This window comes from Musca vetustissima, unplaced genomic scaffold (genome assembly GCF_032173495.1).
Source record: "Musca vetustissima isolate MV318-11 ecotype Yass unplaced genomic scaffold, APGP_CSIRO_Mvet_v1 utg2961, whole genome shotgun sequence".
NCBI classification, from domain to species: Eukaryota; Metazoa; Arthropoda; class Insecta; order Diptera; family Muscidae; genus Musca; species Musca vetustissima.
In genome coordinates, this window is record NW_026882087.1 from 221,913 (window position 1) to 242,362 (window position 20,450).

Below are 20,450 nucleotides of genomic sequence, written 5' to 3' on the forward strand. Positions count from 1 at the left end.
TCGTCTCAATGATGTTTTGTTTTTTGTGTGTCTAATTTGATGTATTTTTGTTTCTAATAAAAAATAATCTAAATAGAAAACTTGTAATAACTTAAACCAAAAACATGCCACTCAAATAAAATTAACTTAAATCTTTTTTGTGCAAAATATTTCATAAAATGGATCGAAGAACAAGTCACCCATTTATTGATCCTCTCTCTCATACCTCTCTCTCAAACAAGTTGAATAACATTGAAGTCTTTCAATTCCGGTCGGAATCCATGGCAACTCATAGAAGTTGCAAATCGATAAAAGTATTAACTCATAATGGGTATTGAGTACTCAATTTATTTTCATAATTTCATTAATATTTAATATAAGTTCCTTGGTAATTTTTTGTTATGTTTTTTAATAAAGTTTATTTTTTGGAGTATTAAAATTTTCGTTTCATTTTTATCCCCATTTTCGGTTTCTGTTCGGTTTTCTTTATTTCTGATTTTGGTTTATTCAGCATGATGTCCGTTTTCTGCCTCTCTATCATTTGTTTGGCTTGTTCCTCCAATGACAATGAACAATTAAATGATTGGTGTCAAATGCATGTTATATCAACGTTCTTCAATAAGGATAAGTTTCTTTTAATTTTATTTTAGAATTTTAGTCGTTATTTCTTAAATTTATATATTGAAAATGTTGGACAGTTTATAAAACAGTAGCAATAATAATTCTACCTAATTAATATTAAATATATTGTCTTTCTTTCAGCTTGCAGTGTTAACCAATCTTTTTCTCAAATGCTTCTAGACAATCGAGCTTCTTTAGGTTAGAAAGGAACAAACAGAGCAATTGCCTCAAAGAATGCACTCTAATTTTTTGGTTTGGTCCATTTATTTTATCGACATGCTCCAAATTCGGTGAGAAATCGAGATCATTTTAAAATGCAACACGTGTGTGACCACAGGAATTATAAGACCGATACTAGTCTAAACATCTACCATTTAGTTCGAGTTGAACTTTATTTACCTCGATTTATAATAAACAAAAACACTGGTTTTGAACTCGTCAGCATTACACATGTATCGTACGAGGTCTGGCTTTTTCAGGTAACTTGCATCGTCATAGACGATATTCAACAGCTCCCGAGCGAGTCGATCTTGAAAATTCAACTTTGCGATTTTGTCGACTTTTTGTCAGGGTGCGGAGAATGATTAAAATACACTATTTCTCATGAATGCCCACGGCGAGAATTCGAATCTTTTTCAATTTATAGCGAATGATAAAGTTACAATGAATAAACAATAATTTGCAATATCTTGCGAATGTTCGCATTGTACGAAAAATTCACGAACGATAAAATTTCGCTTCAAGCGTCGTCGATTCGTTCGTTCGCGAGCATTTATTGCTGAAGAACATTCTTTTGAAAAACTCAAAAAACAAATGTTCGTGAATGCTCGCGAGCACTGTTAAAAACAACCACAAACAAAAATATCATAAAAAAATAAACACACACACAACAAATGAATGTGTGAGTAGCAGAGAGTGTGTGGAATAACAAAACACATGTCCAACAACTATTGAGTTCACGAACGTTTGTTGTTGCTGTTTTGAGCATTCGCGAGAATTCGGAAATGTTTGTTTTCATTCGTGAGAGAATGTCAGAAAGAATTTCAACCACCAAACGAAACGAATGATCGTTGTTGTGTGCTCTCACTCGTTTGGTATATGTGTGCGGACAATCTTTGGCGAATGTTCGTTTGGTAAAGAATTTATCGAAAAGAATGTATTTTAATTCATTCGCGAGCGAATTTTTGCGCACTTTTTGATTTTTAGTACAAACTATTGATTAATCGATTAGTCGAAAGTCGATTTACTTACCCCTAGTGCCACTTACAATTGACAGCCCTACATTGCTTAAGCGAAACTTTCAGTTTTGCCCTAATAAATAGTCGACCATTTCTTCTCGTCTTGGAAGACTTACCCGGTAGATCCACGAGGATCACCTGTAATTTTGTTTCACCAATCGACACGATCCTTTTTTAACTGTTTGCCACATCCAACGGTATCCAACGAGAGCATTCAGGCATTGTCGAATGTATGCTGGTAGAAGAAATAACCAAGGATGCCATTATCTCGCGATGTGGCACATGGCGACGAATCATTTAAAGTACGTCATCAATGTCCTGTGTCACAATTTGGAGCATCTATGTCTTTGAACGGGCGTCGCACATGCTTCATCGCCATACAAAAATTTAAGTGAATCCCACCATATTTTCGATGGCTGGTATATGAAAATAAATTTATTTGATCTTCATATATAGAGGCTTAAGCGAACGACCGTGATTTCCCCTCACTGGAACATCAGAAACTTTAAATTCCGCAGGGATAGAATATAAATTAGTTCACGTTCTTTAGTTCTTTTTCTGATCTCGTTCTTTTAACTCGTTTGCTTCTCTGATCTCGTTCCTTTATTTCCATATTCTGTGGCACAAGTGCCGTTTTTTGAAAACCTATGTTATTGAACAGATTTCGGACATACTTCATCGTCATATAAAGATTTTAGGGGATCCATCTCCCCAATTTCGATACCTTGTAGATGAATATAAATTACTTTGATGGTTTGTAAATCTTTATATATATTTATAAGAAGACGTAACGGAACAACTGTTGTGATTTCCTCTCACTGGAACATCAGAAACTATAAATTCCAAATGGATTTGAAAAATTACGGAACGAACAAGCTCATCCGAATTATTCCGTTAAAGGAGCGATAGGAACTAGGTCCAGTTCGTTAGTTCCTATAGTTTCGTTTTCTCATATATTTTATTTGATCTCGTTCCTTTTTGTTATCTCCTTCCTTTCACAGATTGTCCTGCAGTTCTGAGGCTTCTAAATATTCTACAAAATAGAAATTAATTTGTTTTTCATTTTTGCTCAGTTTTCCATCTCTCAACAAATCAACACGGAACTATGTGAGCAAAACAATTAATACAAAAAGAGTTATGAAGGACATTTAAAGCAGTCGGAAATATATGGAGCAAAGGGACTATATTAAAAAAAATGATCGAGACAGGTTGATCCTCTCCGTGAACTAGATTTCCCAATTCTAGTATAAAACTGCGTTTAGATTTACACAACACTCGATCTCAAATGTTAATTCCATAGCGTATACGTCAAGTATAATAAAGAAAATAAAATGAACATAATTAGGGAGAAGTATACACTATGGAATTGACATTTGAAATCGAGTGGATTTAGCAGTCTAAACGCGCTCTAACTTTGCAAAAATTAACAAATGGGTTAAAAATGTAAATGTCATACGATAAGATAATGAATCCTATTCAGTTATTGTTGACCTATAGTTTTTCCATCGGACTAAGAGGGAGTTTACACTACAAAATCCGATCGATATTAAATGTTTTTTAACTTCACTATTTAAAATACAAATTAGTAATATTATTGCTACTGGTAAAATATACTGCCATTTCTGTGGTTTCCCTATCAACTGTCCAATACAAAATTTTTCATTTGTTTTTATTAAAATTCATTTAATTATCATTTGATAAATACGTATATAATATTTTTAATTTTAAAATGAATTTTAATTATTAATTTACTGTGGTTTTTATGTTTGTTTAACCACATTTTTTTAATTAAAATGAAAAAAATATAATTACATTAAAACCAAAAAAACAAAAACAATAAACATACAAATAAATACTTTCAATAATTGCAATTATTGCCTGCAATATAATAGGTTGGAAAAAATAATAATAATGTAATAACAATAATGATTTCCCATTACCTTTAAATAAACCTACAACAACAACCACAAAAACTATAATAAATAAAATATTTTTACATATTTCATAATAAGGACATTCATGAACTAATGTAACTCTGTCGGGAATGTCTAAACCAATTTTGATGTCACAATTCCGCATGAATTGTGTCAATGGCCTTCAGGCAGAATTAGATTAAAACCATGAATGTCGTTATTATTGCAATAAAATTTAAAAATCTATAATTTTTATTATATAATACAATAACAATAATTATTACAAGTTCTGCTAATGCATGTAAAAGTTAATGTGTTAATTATATAAAAAGAGTAATAATTATATTTTTTTAGTTGTAAATAAGCTTAAAACGTTTTCTGTATACTATTTAATGTGTGTTTTCTACCATTGTGTCTGTGTTTGTTATCAATTTTCTGTGAATGTCAGTTTGTTTAATTTTAAGCACGCCTAAAACTATGCTTTATGCCGCAAGTCACAGCAATGGATGTTTGTAATTGTTTTGCCTGACCGCCTGCTTTGCTTATTCTTTTTTCTTTTCTACTTCCTCTTCTTTGACTTCTTCTTCTATACTTGCTCTTTACTTCATTTCTGTTGCTTCTCGCTTCTTTAAGTTAATATTTAAATGAAATGCCTTAAACTTGAATTTAAATAACCAAACAAAACCGTAACCGTATTAACAAGTATTTAATCCAACAAAAAAAAAAACCAACCCATTAAACAAGTTGTTGCCATGCGCTTTGGAATGCTCGATAACATATCAGTAAACCAACAAGATACCCCAAATCAGAATCAGATCAGAAATTCGAATCAGACACAAACTCAAAAATCCTCCTCGCCACGTAAACCACAAAATTCTCAAATTCGAAATCATCATTGCTAGAATTGCCAAGAATGAAATGCAACCACCCCCCTTTTCTACTTGGGCCCAATCTGCATTAAACGATCGGTACTGAATATCGCCAACATTGTTTTGTTTTTCTGAAATTAGCAACTCACGACCCAAAATTGCTTATTGCCATCACATGAATCAAAACCAGTAAACGATTTGAAAGCCATTAACCGAAAATTCGTTTATCGCTAAACCCAAACCCTGCTACAAAAACCAAAACAAAAAATTCGAAATCAGAAAATTCCCATTCTTATGAGATCACTACTACTAACAAGCAAATGATCAAACCAAACCAAAAATATGACACCCCTTATTAGCTCTCCCCCTTTATTAATATTAGAATACGCATCTAACCTCTTATGATATATTTTTAATAGATTTATATTTTGTTGAAAACAAAACCTAAAGCATATTTATAATCGCAATATATTAATGATAACTTATGTATTTTTTGTATCCATCCCCCATTGTCCTTCCACAACTCAAATTCAAAATCGTCCGACCATCGCCATTACAATCACCAACAACAACAAAAAAAAATCAAAATTCAATCTCTCAAAAAATAAATCACCAACGTTCACACCACAACCAACCAACCAATCAATCAAAAAAATAAAACAACTACCAACCAAAATCCACCACCTTCACCACCAACAACGCCATACAGGAATACAGTGTACAGCTAACATTCCGTGAACAATGGACAGATGAACGTTTAAAATTTGATGATATACAAGGTTTGTATTAATTTAAGACAAGTTTACACTATGCGATTGAATCGTACGGTTTTCCAGTGATCCACTGAAATCACTTGAAATGTCTCTCACACCCAATACAAATAAAGAAAAAAGTAAAGAAACATTAACCACAAAGCCACGCCTATACACCACGCTCTCTCTCACCTACCTAGAAGACACACACACCTAGGGCACACAAGAAAAAAAACAAACACCCACATAGATGTCTGTTCTATAAATATATTTATATGTATATCCGAGCTATTCCGCTTGATTTCGTCAATATGTTAAGCCACAGTTTTATTTTTTTTCTTCTTATAAATGTAAATATTGTATGTATGTAATTGTGAAAAACATATGGATTTTTTCCAGTAACCCTGTAATAGGATTTTTTATGAAAAAGGGGGGTTCACAGTGTACCATAAAAACTAAATCCTTTAAATGTGCGTGTTTTTTTAAATTAACACTTTACTAATATATACATTTTATTCTTAATATTTTCACATTCACTTTTCTTTCGATGTAAATAAAATATATATGTATGTATGTTTGTAAATAACGAAAAATCTGGGAAGAATATATGAAATAATAATTACGAGTTATACAAAGCAGAACTTTTATTAAAGAAACATGAAAATAAACTCGAATCTTGAGGCTGAAAACTACCATTTCCCAGCGAGACAAATTTCTGATACTTTTTGTTTATTATTTTTCATTTGATAAGTCCGATCTATTTCAATTGGACTTACAAACGATTTAACAAAGAGAATTTTTATTTACATGAAAGCTATTTTATGGCAGAAAACTCTGATCAAAAACTAACAGTTGTCCAATGTATAAATCCTAAAAATTTATCTTTTTCCGATATCACAGCTTTCTGAGCCGAACTCTGACAGAAGTCTGAAGTAAAACAATAAGTATGCGTCGCATAATGGTGGTTTTTAACTTAACATCGATCATAAGGAAAAACATCGTTCGAAAGAGAGAAAATCCTAAATATCTATTTTTAGACATTTGGACGGCTGAAACATTTGAATCAGTAGTCGAATTTCATAAGCATGTCGTAATAGTCTCTTGATAAATTTCAAAATATTTGGTCTAGTTTAAAAGGAACCTTTAAGGTCTACTCAGAAATTGTACTGTTTCTTTAACAATAGTCTATCCTCATTTTATTACAAAAACCCCAAAATGTTAAAAATGCCACATTCAAAAGTCTTATCTTTCCTTTGCTAATTTATAGCAAGTTCCATGTTCTAGTTGTAACCTCTGCCGGATGTCAGGTTCGGTTTGCTGGTTTTCTAGACAATGCCAGGGTAAATAGTAAAAACATTCACCAATACAGACAAACTATCATCATTCAGCCACTAGAAAACATTATATAATGTATTAGGTCAACAATCTCTAACATAGTACAATTGTGAAGACATTTTTATTCGTAGTTCCATCGGGTGTAATAGTGGCTACTCATGCGCATATTAACAAGGATCATTATTATAACATTGTGTCCATCGTCATTTGAGAGGCAAGACAGTTTTTGTTTATTACATAACAGATCGTCTGATTCAGTCGCATAGTTTAAACAAACCTTTATTCCTTTCAAAGGCTAGTTTACACGATACTATTGAATTGTACGATTTTGTAGACGAAATCTCCAGCTATTGCAGAAACATTTTTTTATAAAATCTACTTAATTTAATATGGGAAACCTAACACAATGTTACTGAAACCATGAAAACCAAACATTTCAGAAAGAAAAGAATACGACTTGAAATCTTATGTACCGGGAATTCCTTTTCTGATGATACATTCCGTCGATATTGTACAAATGGCGCCCAACGTGGCGTACGTTAATAACATGGAAACCAAAGGAGGATACGTTTTTAAATGTTATTCAATGGAAATTACTTTACTGATGTTACATTCCGTCGATATTGTACAAATGGCGCACAACGTGGCATACGATACATCAAATTTCAGTACAGTGGAAATTGAAAAACGATAGATTTTCAATATTATTTAATGGGAATTACATTTCTGATGATATATTCCCTCGATATTGTACAAATGGCGCCCGACATGGCGGACGAGCGTAAATCAAAATTAATACTATTGAAACGAAAAGAGAATACGATTTTAAATGTTATCAAACGGAAATTACATTTTCGATCGGTATTACGCCATACTAAACGTGGATGTTAATATAAAATTAAAGCAAACTCGACTGAAAACGTACACAAAATATTGCAAATACCATCATTTGCACCAACATTGGAAAAATACCGAAATATGAGAATTAGCGTCACATGGGGGCTATACAAAAACGTTGACCCATAAATCCCATTTGTATTACCAAACATTCTTGAAATAACAACAATATATGAGTAAAATTTTAATACTCTGTCTCAAATATTGCGAACTCTGTAGTGATTTTTATATAGACGAACATATATATGCAATATAGGGTCTCTGGTGAATATTTCAAGGTGTAACAAACTGATAATAATTGATATATATTTTATTGATATATTTCTCGATATGCGAGAATTAAAAGTCATTGAGCGGATGACCCATCAATTCCACGTTTTGGCCTGTCAAAAAGGTGATGTAATGAACCAATGTATAAGACCTCGCATTGTCATGGTGCGCAATGATTGATTTTCTCAGTTGCTTCGAAGTGTATCGTCCACGAACAACCTTTGTTAGATTTGGTTGGCCTTCGAAGACCCACACGCTTGAATACCCAAACAAACTATAGTTTGGGTATTCGATCGAATTTTTACAAAATATATTTGCGCCAATCGACACAATCCTGGTTTTCGACGATTGTTAAATTGTGAGGTATCTAACGGGGACAAGCCCTATACGGACCATGTAATATAAAAAGTCTGCTATTGGAGGAAATTCCCAAGACAACCCACGATATGCCACATTGCATTGTCACTTAGGTTAGGTTACAGTGTGTTAAGCCACCAATCATTTAAGAGCTGCTTACACTCGGAGATCCTTGTTCTATTGTGTTCATATTGAGAAAGAGTAGACAGAATCGAGGAAGAAGTAGGGGAATAGAGAAAGCAGTTAGATTGATAGTTTTGGCAAGAGCAGGAAGTTAGAGTTGCAATCTCATATCTACCAAAAAGTCGGTATATTTTGCTACGTAGCCTCCATAACCGTCAGTTGTCCACTCCTTTGATGTCCCAATCCTGCTGTGATCGGCTATCATCCCTACAGCGAGTTTGATGTATTTTTTCCTTACTGACATCTATGAGGTAATTTTAAAAACTGGACCCAGGCTCTTTAGAGCATCTACTGCAAGCCTTTTCGCAGTAGATCTTGTGAATGCCAATGAACTAGCCCACAGTTGGTCTTACAGATCTCCCAATCTGCAGATTTATGGACCAACAGAAGCTGTGAAAATGGTAGCACAAAAATTAATTTTTTTCGCCAAATTTCAAGTTGCTGTAAACAACGCCAACATTCCAATGGAAAGTAACACCCTGAGCAACACATTTGAGGCGCGTTTAGATTACAGCCAATTGCTATCGATTTACATCGATTTACCATACAAAATTATATACACTAATATCTCCAATACTAAATCGAGATAATTTCAAATACAACCCTGCTTTTGTCCCAAAAAAATCATTTTTCCTTAAAGTATACTTTCTAAAAATATTTTTTTCATTTATAAAAATAAATTTATAAATAAAAGACAATTGTTTTTGCATGTCTGACCTAATGGAGAGCAATTCCTAACAATATTGATTAAAAATTTGCTACCCAAATTATGAAAGCAGTGAAATATGTATGTATACATAAACAAATATTATAATTGCTGACAAATTCCAGGATTTCCTTTAAATAAACTCAATATCTCGATTTGGTTTATCGAAATAATTTCAAATACAACCCTGCTTTTGCATCAAAAAATAATGTGTTCTCCTAAAAGTATGCTACAAAATACGTTACAACTTAAAATAGTTCCCTACCAAACATATGACAGCTAATGAGAAATTCAGATTTTTTTTTTAATTTACATTGAATATTACTATAATTTACAACAACAAATGTGTTTATGAATTTTTGACCTAATGGGTAGCAAAATTATGAAAATATTAATTGAAAAATTGCCACACAATTAAATGTGTACGTATACGTAAACAAATAACAGCTGACTTATCAACATTATACCATTTTAATACTAGTCTAAACAGCAAAGATTTGCTACATCGATTAACACATCGAGTCGATTTAGAAGGCATTGTCTAAACGCGCCTTTGGTTTCCCATATATGTATTCTACAAACATTTAATTTAGTTTACATAACTTCAAGTATAGGATCGAGCGTGCGTGGATATTTTTTTTGGCCAGAATACAAAAATCTAGCAATGCGTCAAAATATGTACATATATAATTATTAATAATTAACTTTACGACTTAATGAGAGCAAAGAGAGATAATACTACAAGTCTTAAGACTCGATTAGTAAAAACATATCAAATACAAACAATGTTGTTTGTACAGTACGCATTATGTACAACCCCTCAATATATATATTCTACAACGATATATTTCGACTAATCGAGCCTTTCGAGACTAATTGCACTACACTACTGGCCAGCAGCACTGACTGACCAACCGCATTGCAGAGTGTGTACAGCGTCCCAAGGTCTTATTTTTTGACCCAGTGTGTATTGTGAATACAGATCGTACGACTGGCATCGTGTAAACTAGCCTTTATTGTATTGTAAAGGTTATCTATATATTATACAAATCAGCTATGTTTGCGTTTTGTTTACATCAATTAAATGAAATCATCTGATTCAAACGCATTGTGTAAACTAATCTTATACTCTAAGTGAAAAAAAAATCGCAAATAAAAAAATCAACCTAATTTTCATTTATTTTTAAGTTGTATTGACATTTTTTTTTGTTTCCAGAAATAATCATTTTCCATAGAAAATGTATTTTTTTGTAGTTTGAAATTCTTAGTTATTAGTATTTCATGACGAATTTGTTTGTATCCTTTTTGGTTTATCGTTTTTCGTAGATTTGCGAATAAAATATATATATTCAAAACATATCTTATATTATTTCATTTCATTTGTAATTGTGTAATGTCTCTATATATAAGTGTGTGTGTATGTATGTGTAAGAATTCATAACAATTATTTAATGAAATATATTAATCCATAAACTTTATACAATTTTATAGGTCGTTTAAAATATTTGACCCTAACAGAGGCAAATCGTGTCTGGATGCCTGATCTGTTCTTTTCAAATGAAAAAGAGGGTCATTTCCATAATATCATTATGCCTAATGTTTATATCCGTATATTTCCAAACGGTTCTGTTTTATATAGTATTCGTATCTCATTAACATTGGCTTGCCCTATGAATTTGAAATTATATCCCTTGGATCGACAAATTTGTTCACTACGTATGGCCAGTTGTAAGTATAAGTTGCTCAAGTCTCTATCACATTTTTTCCGTTTCTGTTCTGTTTTCTTGTTTCTGTCTTTCTTTCGAATCTTGAAGGCTTTTCCACACTACGATTGTCGTTGTCGTTTGGAGAAACTCACATTTTCACAACCACACAATTCTGAAAAAAAAAAACAAAACAATAAATGTTGCAACCCGCCACCCATCACAATTTGTTTTATTAATAATCATTTATTTTCTCTCTTTCTCTTTTCGTCATTTATTTCCTGCGAATAGATGGCTGGACAACTAACGATCTTGTCTTCCTGTGGAAAGAAGGCGATCCCGTGCAAGTGGTAAAGAACTTACACCTACCTCGCTTTACACTCGAAAAATTCTTGACTGATTATTGCAACAGTAAAACCAACACGGGTACGTTGACATTTCTTCGTTTCTTTTTTGTGTCTTCAATGTTCTATTGTAATTCTTTCACATGTATTTGCTTAAAGAATTTACAAAAAAAAAAAAAAACTTAAAAACAAAACATCAGTTGGATTTGTTTGAAACGTAAACATAACCTAAAAAGAAGAAAAAAAAAACAAAAACAACATTCAGTTCATAATTTATATTTTTTTAATTAAATAAATTATTTTTATTCATTAAAAATTATTTGCAAATAATTTATATTGTTTTTGTTATAAATTTATTTATTTATTTTTTTTTTTGATTTTTGGAGTAATGTTTTCTGGCTCCATAATCGCATTTCTTTTTTGGAATATTTCAATTTAAAAGTTAATATTTACAAACAAATATATTTTCTATAAACTTTGTTCAATGTTAGTTCATTCCTTTTGAATTCATACCTTCAGAAATTAGTTCAATTGAGTTTTTCTCTTTCTCTCTATATATATATATTCTAATATAATTTCCAAATTTTTGTGCTTGTTTATTTTGTTACTGTAATTCCACATTGAGAGTTAATGAGTAAAAGAGAAAAGAAGAAAAAACATAATTTTTTATCATCAGCAGCTCCTCTATTGTCTATAACCAGTGCCCATAAAAGAAAAAGTTGTTTGTTACAATTTCAATTTATACACACACCATCATCACAAGTGACACCTATTACACAAAACTTTACACATTTCCAAATTTGCCACACGCTAACACTGTCATACGCTGTAAAGTTTCAAATTTGCCGAGATATGTATATACAATTCCGAATAGAATATTTTAATTCGCTTTAAAAACCTATGACAACTTTAAGGTCTTCCGGGGATAAAGTAGTATATATATATATAAGATTTGAGTTATACATCCATATATAACTCATAACGTGAACTCAGATTTGGGTGTACGGCCCACAATAATTAAATCGTTTATATATGATTCACTTAACTGAAACACTGTTTTCGATCCATGTTTTAAATAATGGGTGTTTTTTATTTGTTTCGAGAAATGGTTTGACTCTTGGTGCTCCTTTTTCATAATATCGGACGAACTATATATGGAGCTATATCTAAACCTGAACCGATTTTCTCCCATCATAAATGCGAATTGTACTTTGTTCACAAAAAATACATGGATGCATATTCTCAAAAGGAACCATGGGTCTATCACGATTCTTTTTGGCTGTTACAAACATATGCACAAAGAAATAATACCCTGTACCACAGTGTGGTGAAGGGTGTATACAAATCTGCTTCTCTAGGAAACTGATTTTATCAAATATATATTATTTTATAATTCTTAAAATCTTGGCAAATTTGATTATTTTACAAACACTTCACGCAAACTTTCGAATGAACTCATTTTTTGTCTAACTTAATATAAATCTTTTAAAACTGATTAGAAATTAGTTTTGCATGATGTTAATTTTTTTGTACGGCTCTTAAATCTAGAAAAGTCGTATTTTTGATTTTGATATATAGAATGATTTTGAATTTAAATTAAAAGTTGTTATTATGTTTATAAACTGAATGTTTATTAAAATGTTCAAAATTTTTTTTATTAAAATGGTAGTAGTATCTAAATCCGGACTTCGAGATTGATTATATGTATATAATCTTTTATATGTTACAAACATATACACAAAGATATGAACCCCGTACCACTGGGAGGAAGGAGTGGGTCTCTTATGTGGGGGCTATGCCAAAGTGTGTTACCAGGAATGATTTAATATTTATCATTCCCTTTCATTTGACCGAATTCGACGTGTTTGTTTGGGTTATTTACTCGGAGTTCTTAGAACTAGATTTACGAGTTGTTGATTCAAGTTCGAAGATGGGGAATATCAGTAAACTCCGCACAAAATAGTAGAAATTGTGCAAAAAAAAAAAAAATTATAATATCATGCGAACCGATCTCTACCAAACCTAGATCAAGTATGAAGAGAGGACCTATTGATCCACTTCATCGGGTACCTCTCCCATATTTATAAATTCAATATTAGGCGAAAGGAACGTCCAATTTGAACCAAACTTTGCACCATCTATTGTCTTTACCAAGCCCAGATAAAGCCCGAAGATGGTATCCATTGGTCCGCTACTTCTTCTACATCTAAAGACTTGTAAATTTAGTTTAGCGAATTGAATAACCGATTTGTTCAACATTTTATCTAAAACCTTTTTGATAAAAACACATGCCTTATATAAAGCGAACAATAAAACCTGTAATTCCGAAGATATGTCAGTCAGCAATACCGACTGACACTTTTTTACTTGTTTATATATAAATTTAACTCTTTGCCCTCAGCGTGACAAGCGTGTCAACATGGGCTAACGTTTTAATCAAAACTTGCACTTGTGATTTTTTCATCCAAACCTAAAAAATATCAAATCCCTCATCCTCTCACAAAGTGTTAACATTTTTTTGAACCTGTTATCGGATTATTTTGTATTTATGGCATATTTTTACACAACTAATATATTTACTAAAACTATATGTTCGCACGTGGAATAATTCCCACGTGTCCGCTCGTTTTGGTAACTTCAGCACAAATATTAGGATAGCCCATGTGCCAGTTGAATGTTGCCTGATAGGTCTGATAGGGCCAATACATTTCAAAACCAGTAAGGAAAGTAGTATAGTCGGACGGGGCCGAATATTTCGTATAATGAAACTCCCACATTTGCTTCGTGGTTCTATTTTTGTGGTGGTGAAATATGTTTTGGAACGTACCTATGTACCATTGGTTATCTGAAATCATCATAAAACTTAAATGTAGGTCTAGGATCAATATTTCGCGGCGTTACAAACTCTTGGGGCTGCACAAAGCTATAATAGTTGTGTAGGGTACAATAAATTTTCGGTCCATTTCATCTCAAAAATTTCAAAGTGATCAGAGCTATATTTCCGCCTTCTAGTGTGGTAATGGGTTACTAAATAATATCTTAGTACGTAAGCACCTGTAAATATTTAAGTGTAACTCCCACATCTGAGTACATACGACCATATAAATGGTATCAATTTAAAGGTCAACCACTCCTCTTGGATATACTATCAACTTCATGGGTCTTTGTTCTTCAGGGGTAAATATATACGCTATAGAATACAATTTTTGTCATTTTTCACACAAAAGTCAGGGTCCATTTGACCCGCTTAATATTGACCGATCTTTATCAAAACACGCATGCTTATTCTCTGGCCCGATCCCCTTCTCCATGCAAAAAATCGCGGTGTTTGGGCTATAATTGCGGCCTCTGGAGCGCCCAGAAAAACCGACAAAAATAAAGTTTTTGGTCCATTTCATCCCCTAAATATTAACCGATCTTTACCAAAAACAATAGGGGTCTTCATTGGCCAGAACCCATCCTACATGCAAAATTTCGTGAAGATTGGTCCATAACTGTGGCCTGTGTTTACAAAAGATAATGGACAGACGGACGGACACACATGTCTAGATCGACTCAGCTAGTCGAGATATAACGATCGATATACTTAAAGGTGGGTGTAGGTCCAATATTTCGCGGCGTTATAAACTTTTGGGGCTGCACAAAGCCATAATACCCTGACAACATAGTTGTGTAGGGTATAAATAGTTTAAAAGTTAGCCGCATAACTTTAAACCATTCTATGAGTCAGTTTGGCTCACAACCGTAAAAATAGATATTCCACATTCAATAACGTAACGTGGTGCTCGCCAAACGCCAAGTCTTATATTCCAAATTTCTTCGATCATTTAATTTTATTTTTTAATACATTTTTAATACTGTTTCTTTTGTAAATTTTTTTGAATAGCAAAAAATCGAACACAACTAACATTTTTATCTGTAAAAAACAAATTGCCAATCCAATGTGGATTCTATTACCAACAGAAAAAAATAAAAATCGGATATATGTATCTGCCGAAATTCTGAACATAATGGTTATTATTTTAATGGGAATATTTTCTGTCCATTTAGAATCTGAAAAGTAAATTACTGATATTGTGGTTGGATAATGCGGGTTCTAAAAACTGTGCATATTTTTTGAAGGAGGTCTTCTGACTAGGTATCTGTCTTATACATTAGAATCTGGCGTATACATTCCATAAATTGCCTAATTTGGGTGGTGCCCTTTTAAAATTATATATTATGTAGTATTTATGGTAGTTAATACATAATTCAATATTGTAACTACTCTGCAAAAGTAATAACAACTTTTTATTTAAATGCATGTAATTTATTTCAACTATCAAAGTGATTTTTCCACTAGTTTAGTTAATTGAAATGAATTTGATTTTTTAATAGTTTAGTTTTTTTGATTTCTTACAACATTTTTTGATAGATCACCCTCAGCTATGGTGTTTTATATAAAGTTTTTTGTGATCCTTTTTTTTGTATAATAAAATTTTCTCAAATATGTATATGTTCTCTCTAAGGATACAACATAATGGAGAATCAAATTTCCTTTTTAATAAGTTCATTCATTTATTTCATTTACGAACACAACAAAACAATTCATAGAAACAACAACAACAACAGAAACACCCAACAAACAAATAAACAAAACTCCCAGCAAAGGGAAACTACGACAGAAAACATCCGAATCACAATGCAACTACAACAAATAACTCCAAACAACAACAACAACAACAATAACAACAACAGTAACAGCAATCGATTGCAATTGGAATTGTTTTTTTGAAGGTTGGAATTTGGAAGGATTTGCCAGATGCATTGATGAGATAATAAATTCAACAACAATAATAAAAATATCGAATGTTGCTAATTTTTTTTTTTTAAGTAAATCAACGACTCGAAAAATGAAATCGAAAAAAATATGAGAATATACGAATACGAAACAAAGGAAATGAAATAAAAATCAAATGTATATATTTACATCTTAACAGCAGCAACAACAATTAAATAAATTTAATAAAAAAAACAACAACAACAACTTTGTCTTGAAGAGTATGGAACGCCCTGGCAACAAGTTAACGGAAATGAACGGAATTTAATTTCCATTTCAGAATTCTTTCATTTCCGTTAAATTTTTGTTGTCACAAACACATAATTTTGCCATGGATGTGTTGATTCTACTTGCCTATGAATGAAACGAAAAACAAAAACCAAAAGAAAGAAAAAAACCAAGATGTATAAAAATATTTATCTAAGTTGTTTTGTATTTTTTTTTTTTTTCATTTGAAAATATTTTTAACAAAAAAAAATCTTTTTAATTATTTTCGCCTTTTTTGTTGAGTTCAATTATATTTGCTTTTCTTTCATTTCCTCTTAGTTAATTTTAGTCTTATTTTATTTTTCAGTTAAAATTAGTTATTTTATGTTATACAAATCTTACTGACTGCCAACCAACCAACCAATCAAACAATACACCACCCTCGTACCCCGAGTATTTTACGTTTTTATCATTTGTTTCCGTATGTTTCCTTTCGTACCTTGTATACTTCATAGGTGAATACAGTTGCCTCAAAGTCGATCTACTATTCAAGCGAGAATTCTCATATTACTTAATTCAAATTTATATCCCATGCTGTATGCTGGTAATTGTCTCATGGGTGTCATTCTGGCTAGATCAAGGTGCTGTACCAGCTCGTGTTTCCTTGGGTAAGTTGTAACAAACAAGTTTTTGCGACAATCAGTGCTCGGCAGAAAAAAACCCACCGAGCACTGTTCGATATACCAAAACTCAAAACACCAAAACCCACACATTTAAACTTCAAACTCAACAAAAGAACAATCAAACATATCTCTCGAAATTTCTAATTTCATAATTCTATTAACACATTTCCAACGAAATCATTCTTCGGTTTCTTCGAGTTGTTTAAAATTTATTGAGAACAAAAGTTAATCATTTGTAGAGATGCAGAAGCGTAAGTAAGTTATAAAGTCAACGTGTAAACAGTGTTCAATCACAACGACAATTAATGATTACTTAGTTGTTCTCAGCTATTTTATATATTATACGTTGAAAAGGAAGATGAAGAAGTGGAATTGTAAACATTTATTTAATTTCTATTCTTTTCAGCTGAACATTTCTAGAAGATGAACAAAGTGGCTTATGCATGTAGTTTGATGTTTGTATGTTTGTGAATTTTATATTATAATATTCATTGAACATTCTAAATGTCAAAAACATTCAAGAATATCTTGAAACTATACGACATTAACATAAAAATATATTATCAATTTAAAAAAAAAAATAATACTTTAGGGGCATAAAAATGATTTTATTAAAAAAAAAAAAAAAAATTGAAAAATGTGCATCCTGATAATTGATTATTTCTAAATATTTATGGTATGTTTCCGTACCCAAAACGTTGTAAAATTTATAAAAGGGGAATCGAAAACAATTTCTAATTTCGATAAATAAATAATTATCCATTAAATGAACTATGCGAATTCAGCATGCTTTGATTAACTAAAATAACGTTTTTCACTTTCTTCTTACGTTGGAACCAAGTTTCGATGTCTCACAGTCACTTCAGCTGAAACTGTGGTTATTCCGTATTTAATATTGACTCTGAGATCATTCAATGAAATTGGAAGATCTCAGAAGATCTCTGTTGGCAACAGCTTTAAATTAATTGTACTATTTATCTTGTAAGGTTGTAAGCCTAAATCCTTACGCTAAATTCACCATAAAGGTGGATCTATACCATTGTCGATTTTTTATTTTTAAGATTTTAAATGGGCTGGTAAATGAATACCAATGCTTGTTAAGGTTTGTAACTTGGCACATATATATTTGAAGATTTAAAAAGGAAGAAAAATAATTTACCAAAATTTGTTGTTGTTTTGTTGTTGTTTTTGGGGTTCAAAGAAAAGTTCATATTTGGATCACAAACGATAACCCTGTGCGAAAACGGTCGTGGTCAAAGAGCGTTGAATCACCTCAAACGATGGCAAAACCAGGACTAACGGCCAGGAAGCTTCTGCTATGCATTTGGTGGAACTGGAAGAGGGTTATTTATTATGAGTTACTTCCATATGGCCAAACGCTAAAAATTCTATCAACGTATGTGCTAGAATTGGACAACAGGAGAATTGGCAAAAAATCATACAAGCATGTTTATATAAAAATAACGGATTTCTTTTCCCCCAACATAATATTTATCATTTATAAATTACATATTGCCTTTGAGTTTAATAACTTTAAAAATTGTTTTCATTTTGGGGTTATATTTTAGTCGAAACAATTTATATTTTAGTCAAACAAATTTCAAATCGTCGCCATTTCTTTAATTTTTGTACGATTTCAACAATCCTAGTTCCTACTAGAGCCAGGCTGTTTGATTCTTTTAGTTACAAAAAACAATTAGATATCAACAACAACAAAATAAATTTAATTAATTTTCTTATCCTTAAAATCTTCGTCTTCAATGTAAAACACGTCCATTTGCAAGTCGTTTCAAAATAATAAAAATTAGAAAAAAAACTGAAATCAATTAAAATAACTATGAATGCATATGCTTTGAATATTATGGAAATATACGACCTCCATTAAGTGACCTTTAAAATTATTAATGCCAGTCTGGGGACCAAATACGGGCTATATACCAAAATATTAATATGCACTGAAAATGTTCTGAAATGACTAGGATTAACCCCATGGGTTAGAAATTGATTCTGGGATTCCTAGTCAAACAGGATATGGGTATTGGAAAATAGGTTTTAAATTCATGGAAGGGTTTTTGCTCCCAACATATTTGGGGTTCAAAATCCATTTTAACACATAGGTGAGGTTATATAAAGGCGCTACGTTCATACCGCCCAAACTTACCACTAATTGATAAATTAGAAACTGAAAAAGTTAATTCAATATAATTTGACAAAATGTTCATTGTTTTTTCTCAATAAGTTTCAATAACAATTGAGAATTCAAAACCTAATGATCCAATATTTCGATCTTGGAAAAATATACATGTGTCGAAGAAACAATGCAAAGAATGGGTTATTTCAAAACATGGACCTATATTGAAAATGTTCTGCCAAGATGTTCATCGCCCTTTAACAACAAGGTTTGCAAAATTACAGAAACTGCGCGGTGGGTCCATCTATTCCAAACATCCCATAAGCAGTAAAAGAAGAAGAATTCAAAGATCAATCGTAAATATTAGCAGAGCTTGACTAATTTTAATGGAATGACCAATCTTCTCATGATGGAGGATATAAGTAATTCTAAATCGATATAGACATTTCCGTCTCTTAGTTTTAATCACGACATCTGGTGTATTAAATGAAGGAGCTAGCTTTGCTAAGATGTGTTTTGTTCAACAGCCGACCACATTCGAAGATCGGCACACGGGAAATAACATAGAGATTGATACATAGCAATATTTCTTTCATGTCTTTGAGGATCTTATGAGGGTAGTTTTTGTAAAAATATTAGAATGTAAATCAGTTTCAAGATGGACACACAAGGAATCGATTCGGAAGAATAAAGTGTTCTGCAAGAAATTATGGCCTGTAGTGTGATTACAATTCAGAAGGGTTATTTGAACGGACGTTTTAAAACAAACTTATGACCAAAACACACCACTTGTTTGTGTATGATATAAACCTAACATATATTTATTATTTCTAAACATTTACAATTATTTAAAAAAAAACAAATATTCAGTTGCCAATAACTTAAAAACATGAGTAAAAAACAGCGCAAAGAAAAAGATACGTATGTGCTTATAAGGATGTGTTAAGATAACATAGGATTATAAATATCAATATATTTTAGCCTAGCTACACCTACTTCTGGAGAACAATTGAAAACAGAAGATACAACAAAATACTCGATTGGTTCCATGAACCTTTGGCTTCTTAGATGTAGTTGCCTTTCTTTGTCCATTGTTTGTTATTTAATTCTTTACAGGTTCCCAAGTAATACCTCATAGTATTTATCCTACATCCAACCTGTTGGTATATTTATTACATGTACCATAACTGAAGACCCATTTCGAGATATATTCAAAAATTCAAGGTACCCGAGATCCTTTATTGGAGAACAGTCTCCATTTGCAAAACGGTACCGGGCCATAGCACTCTCCCTCCTAACCTAAGGTAAGTTCATCCATTGAAAGGTCTTTTGATTTTTTGCAAAAACAAACAAAAAAAAAGAGATTCATTGCATTGTGGTGATTTTCTTAAAATTTTATTTTCCACCCCCTCAAATAATCCCCGCTTTACTTCAGTACATGTA

General features: G+C 31.8%; 1 protein-coding gene across 22 annotated transcripts in view; it reads left to right on the forward strand.

The window, feature by feature from the left end:
* The window catches only part of LOC133328289 (glutamate-gated chloride channel), a 69,076-nt gene that overhangs the window by 30,979 nt on the left and 17,647 nt on the right, over positions 1-20,450 (forward strand). For 21 of the 22 annotated variants that reach the window (XM_061536839.1, XM_061536841.1, XM_061536845.1 and 18 more), the window contains exons 4-7: positions 5,330-5,399; positions 10,612-10,848; positions 11,115-11,249; positions 16,709-16,861. In XM_061536839.1, the coding sequence (XP_061392823.1) occupies positions 5,330-5,399; positions 10,612-10,848; positions 11,115-11,249; positions 16,709-16,861 (595 nt within the window). The remainder of the gene's footprint in view (positions 1-5,329; positions 5,400-10,611; positions 10,849-11,114; positions 11,250-16,708; positions 16,862-20,450) is intronic. The other variant, XM_061536860.1, reaches the window with a different exon arrangement.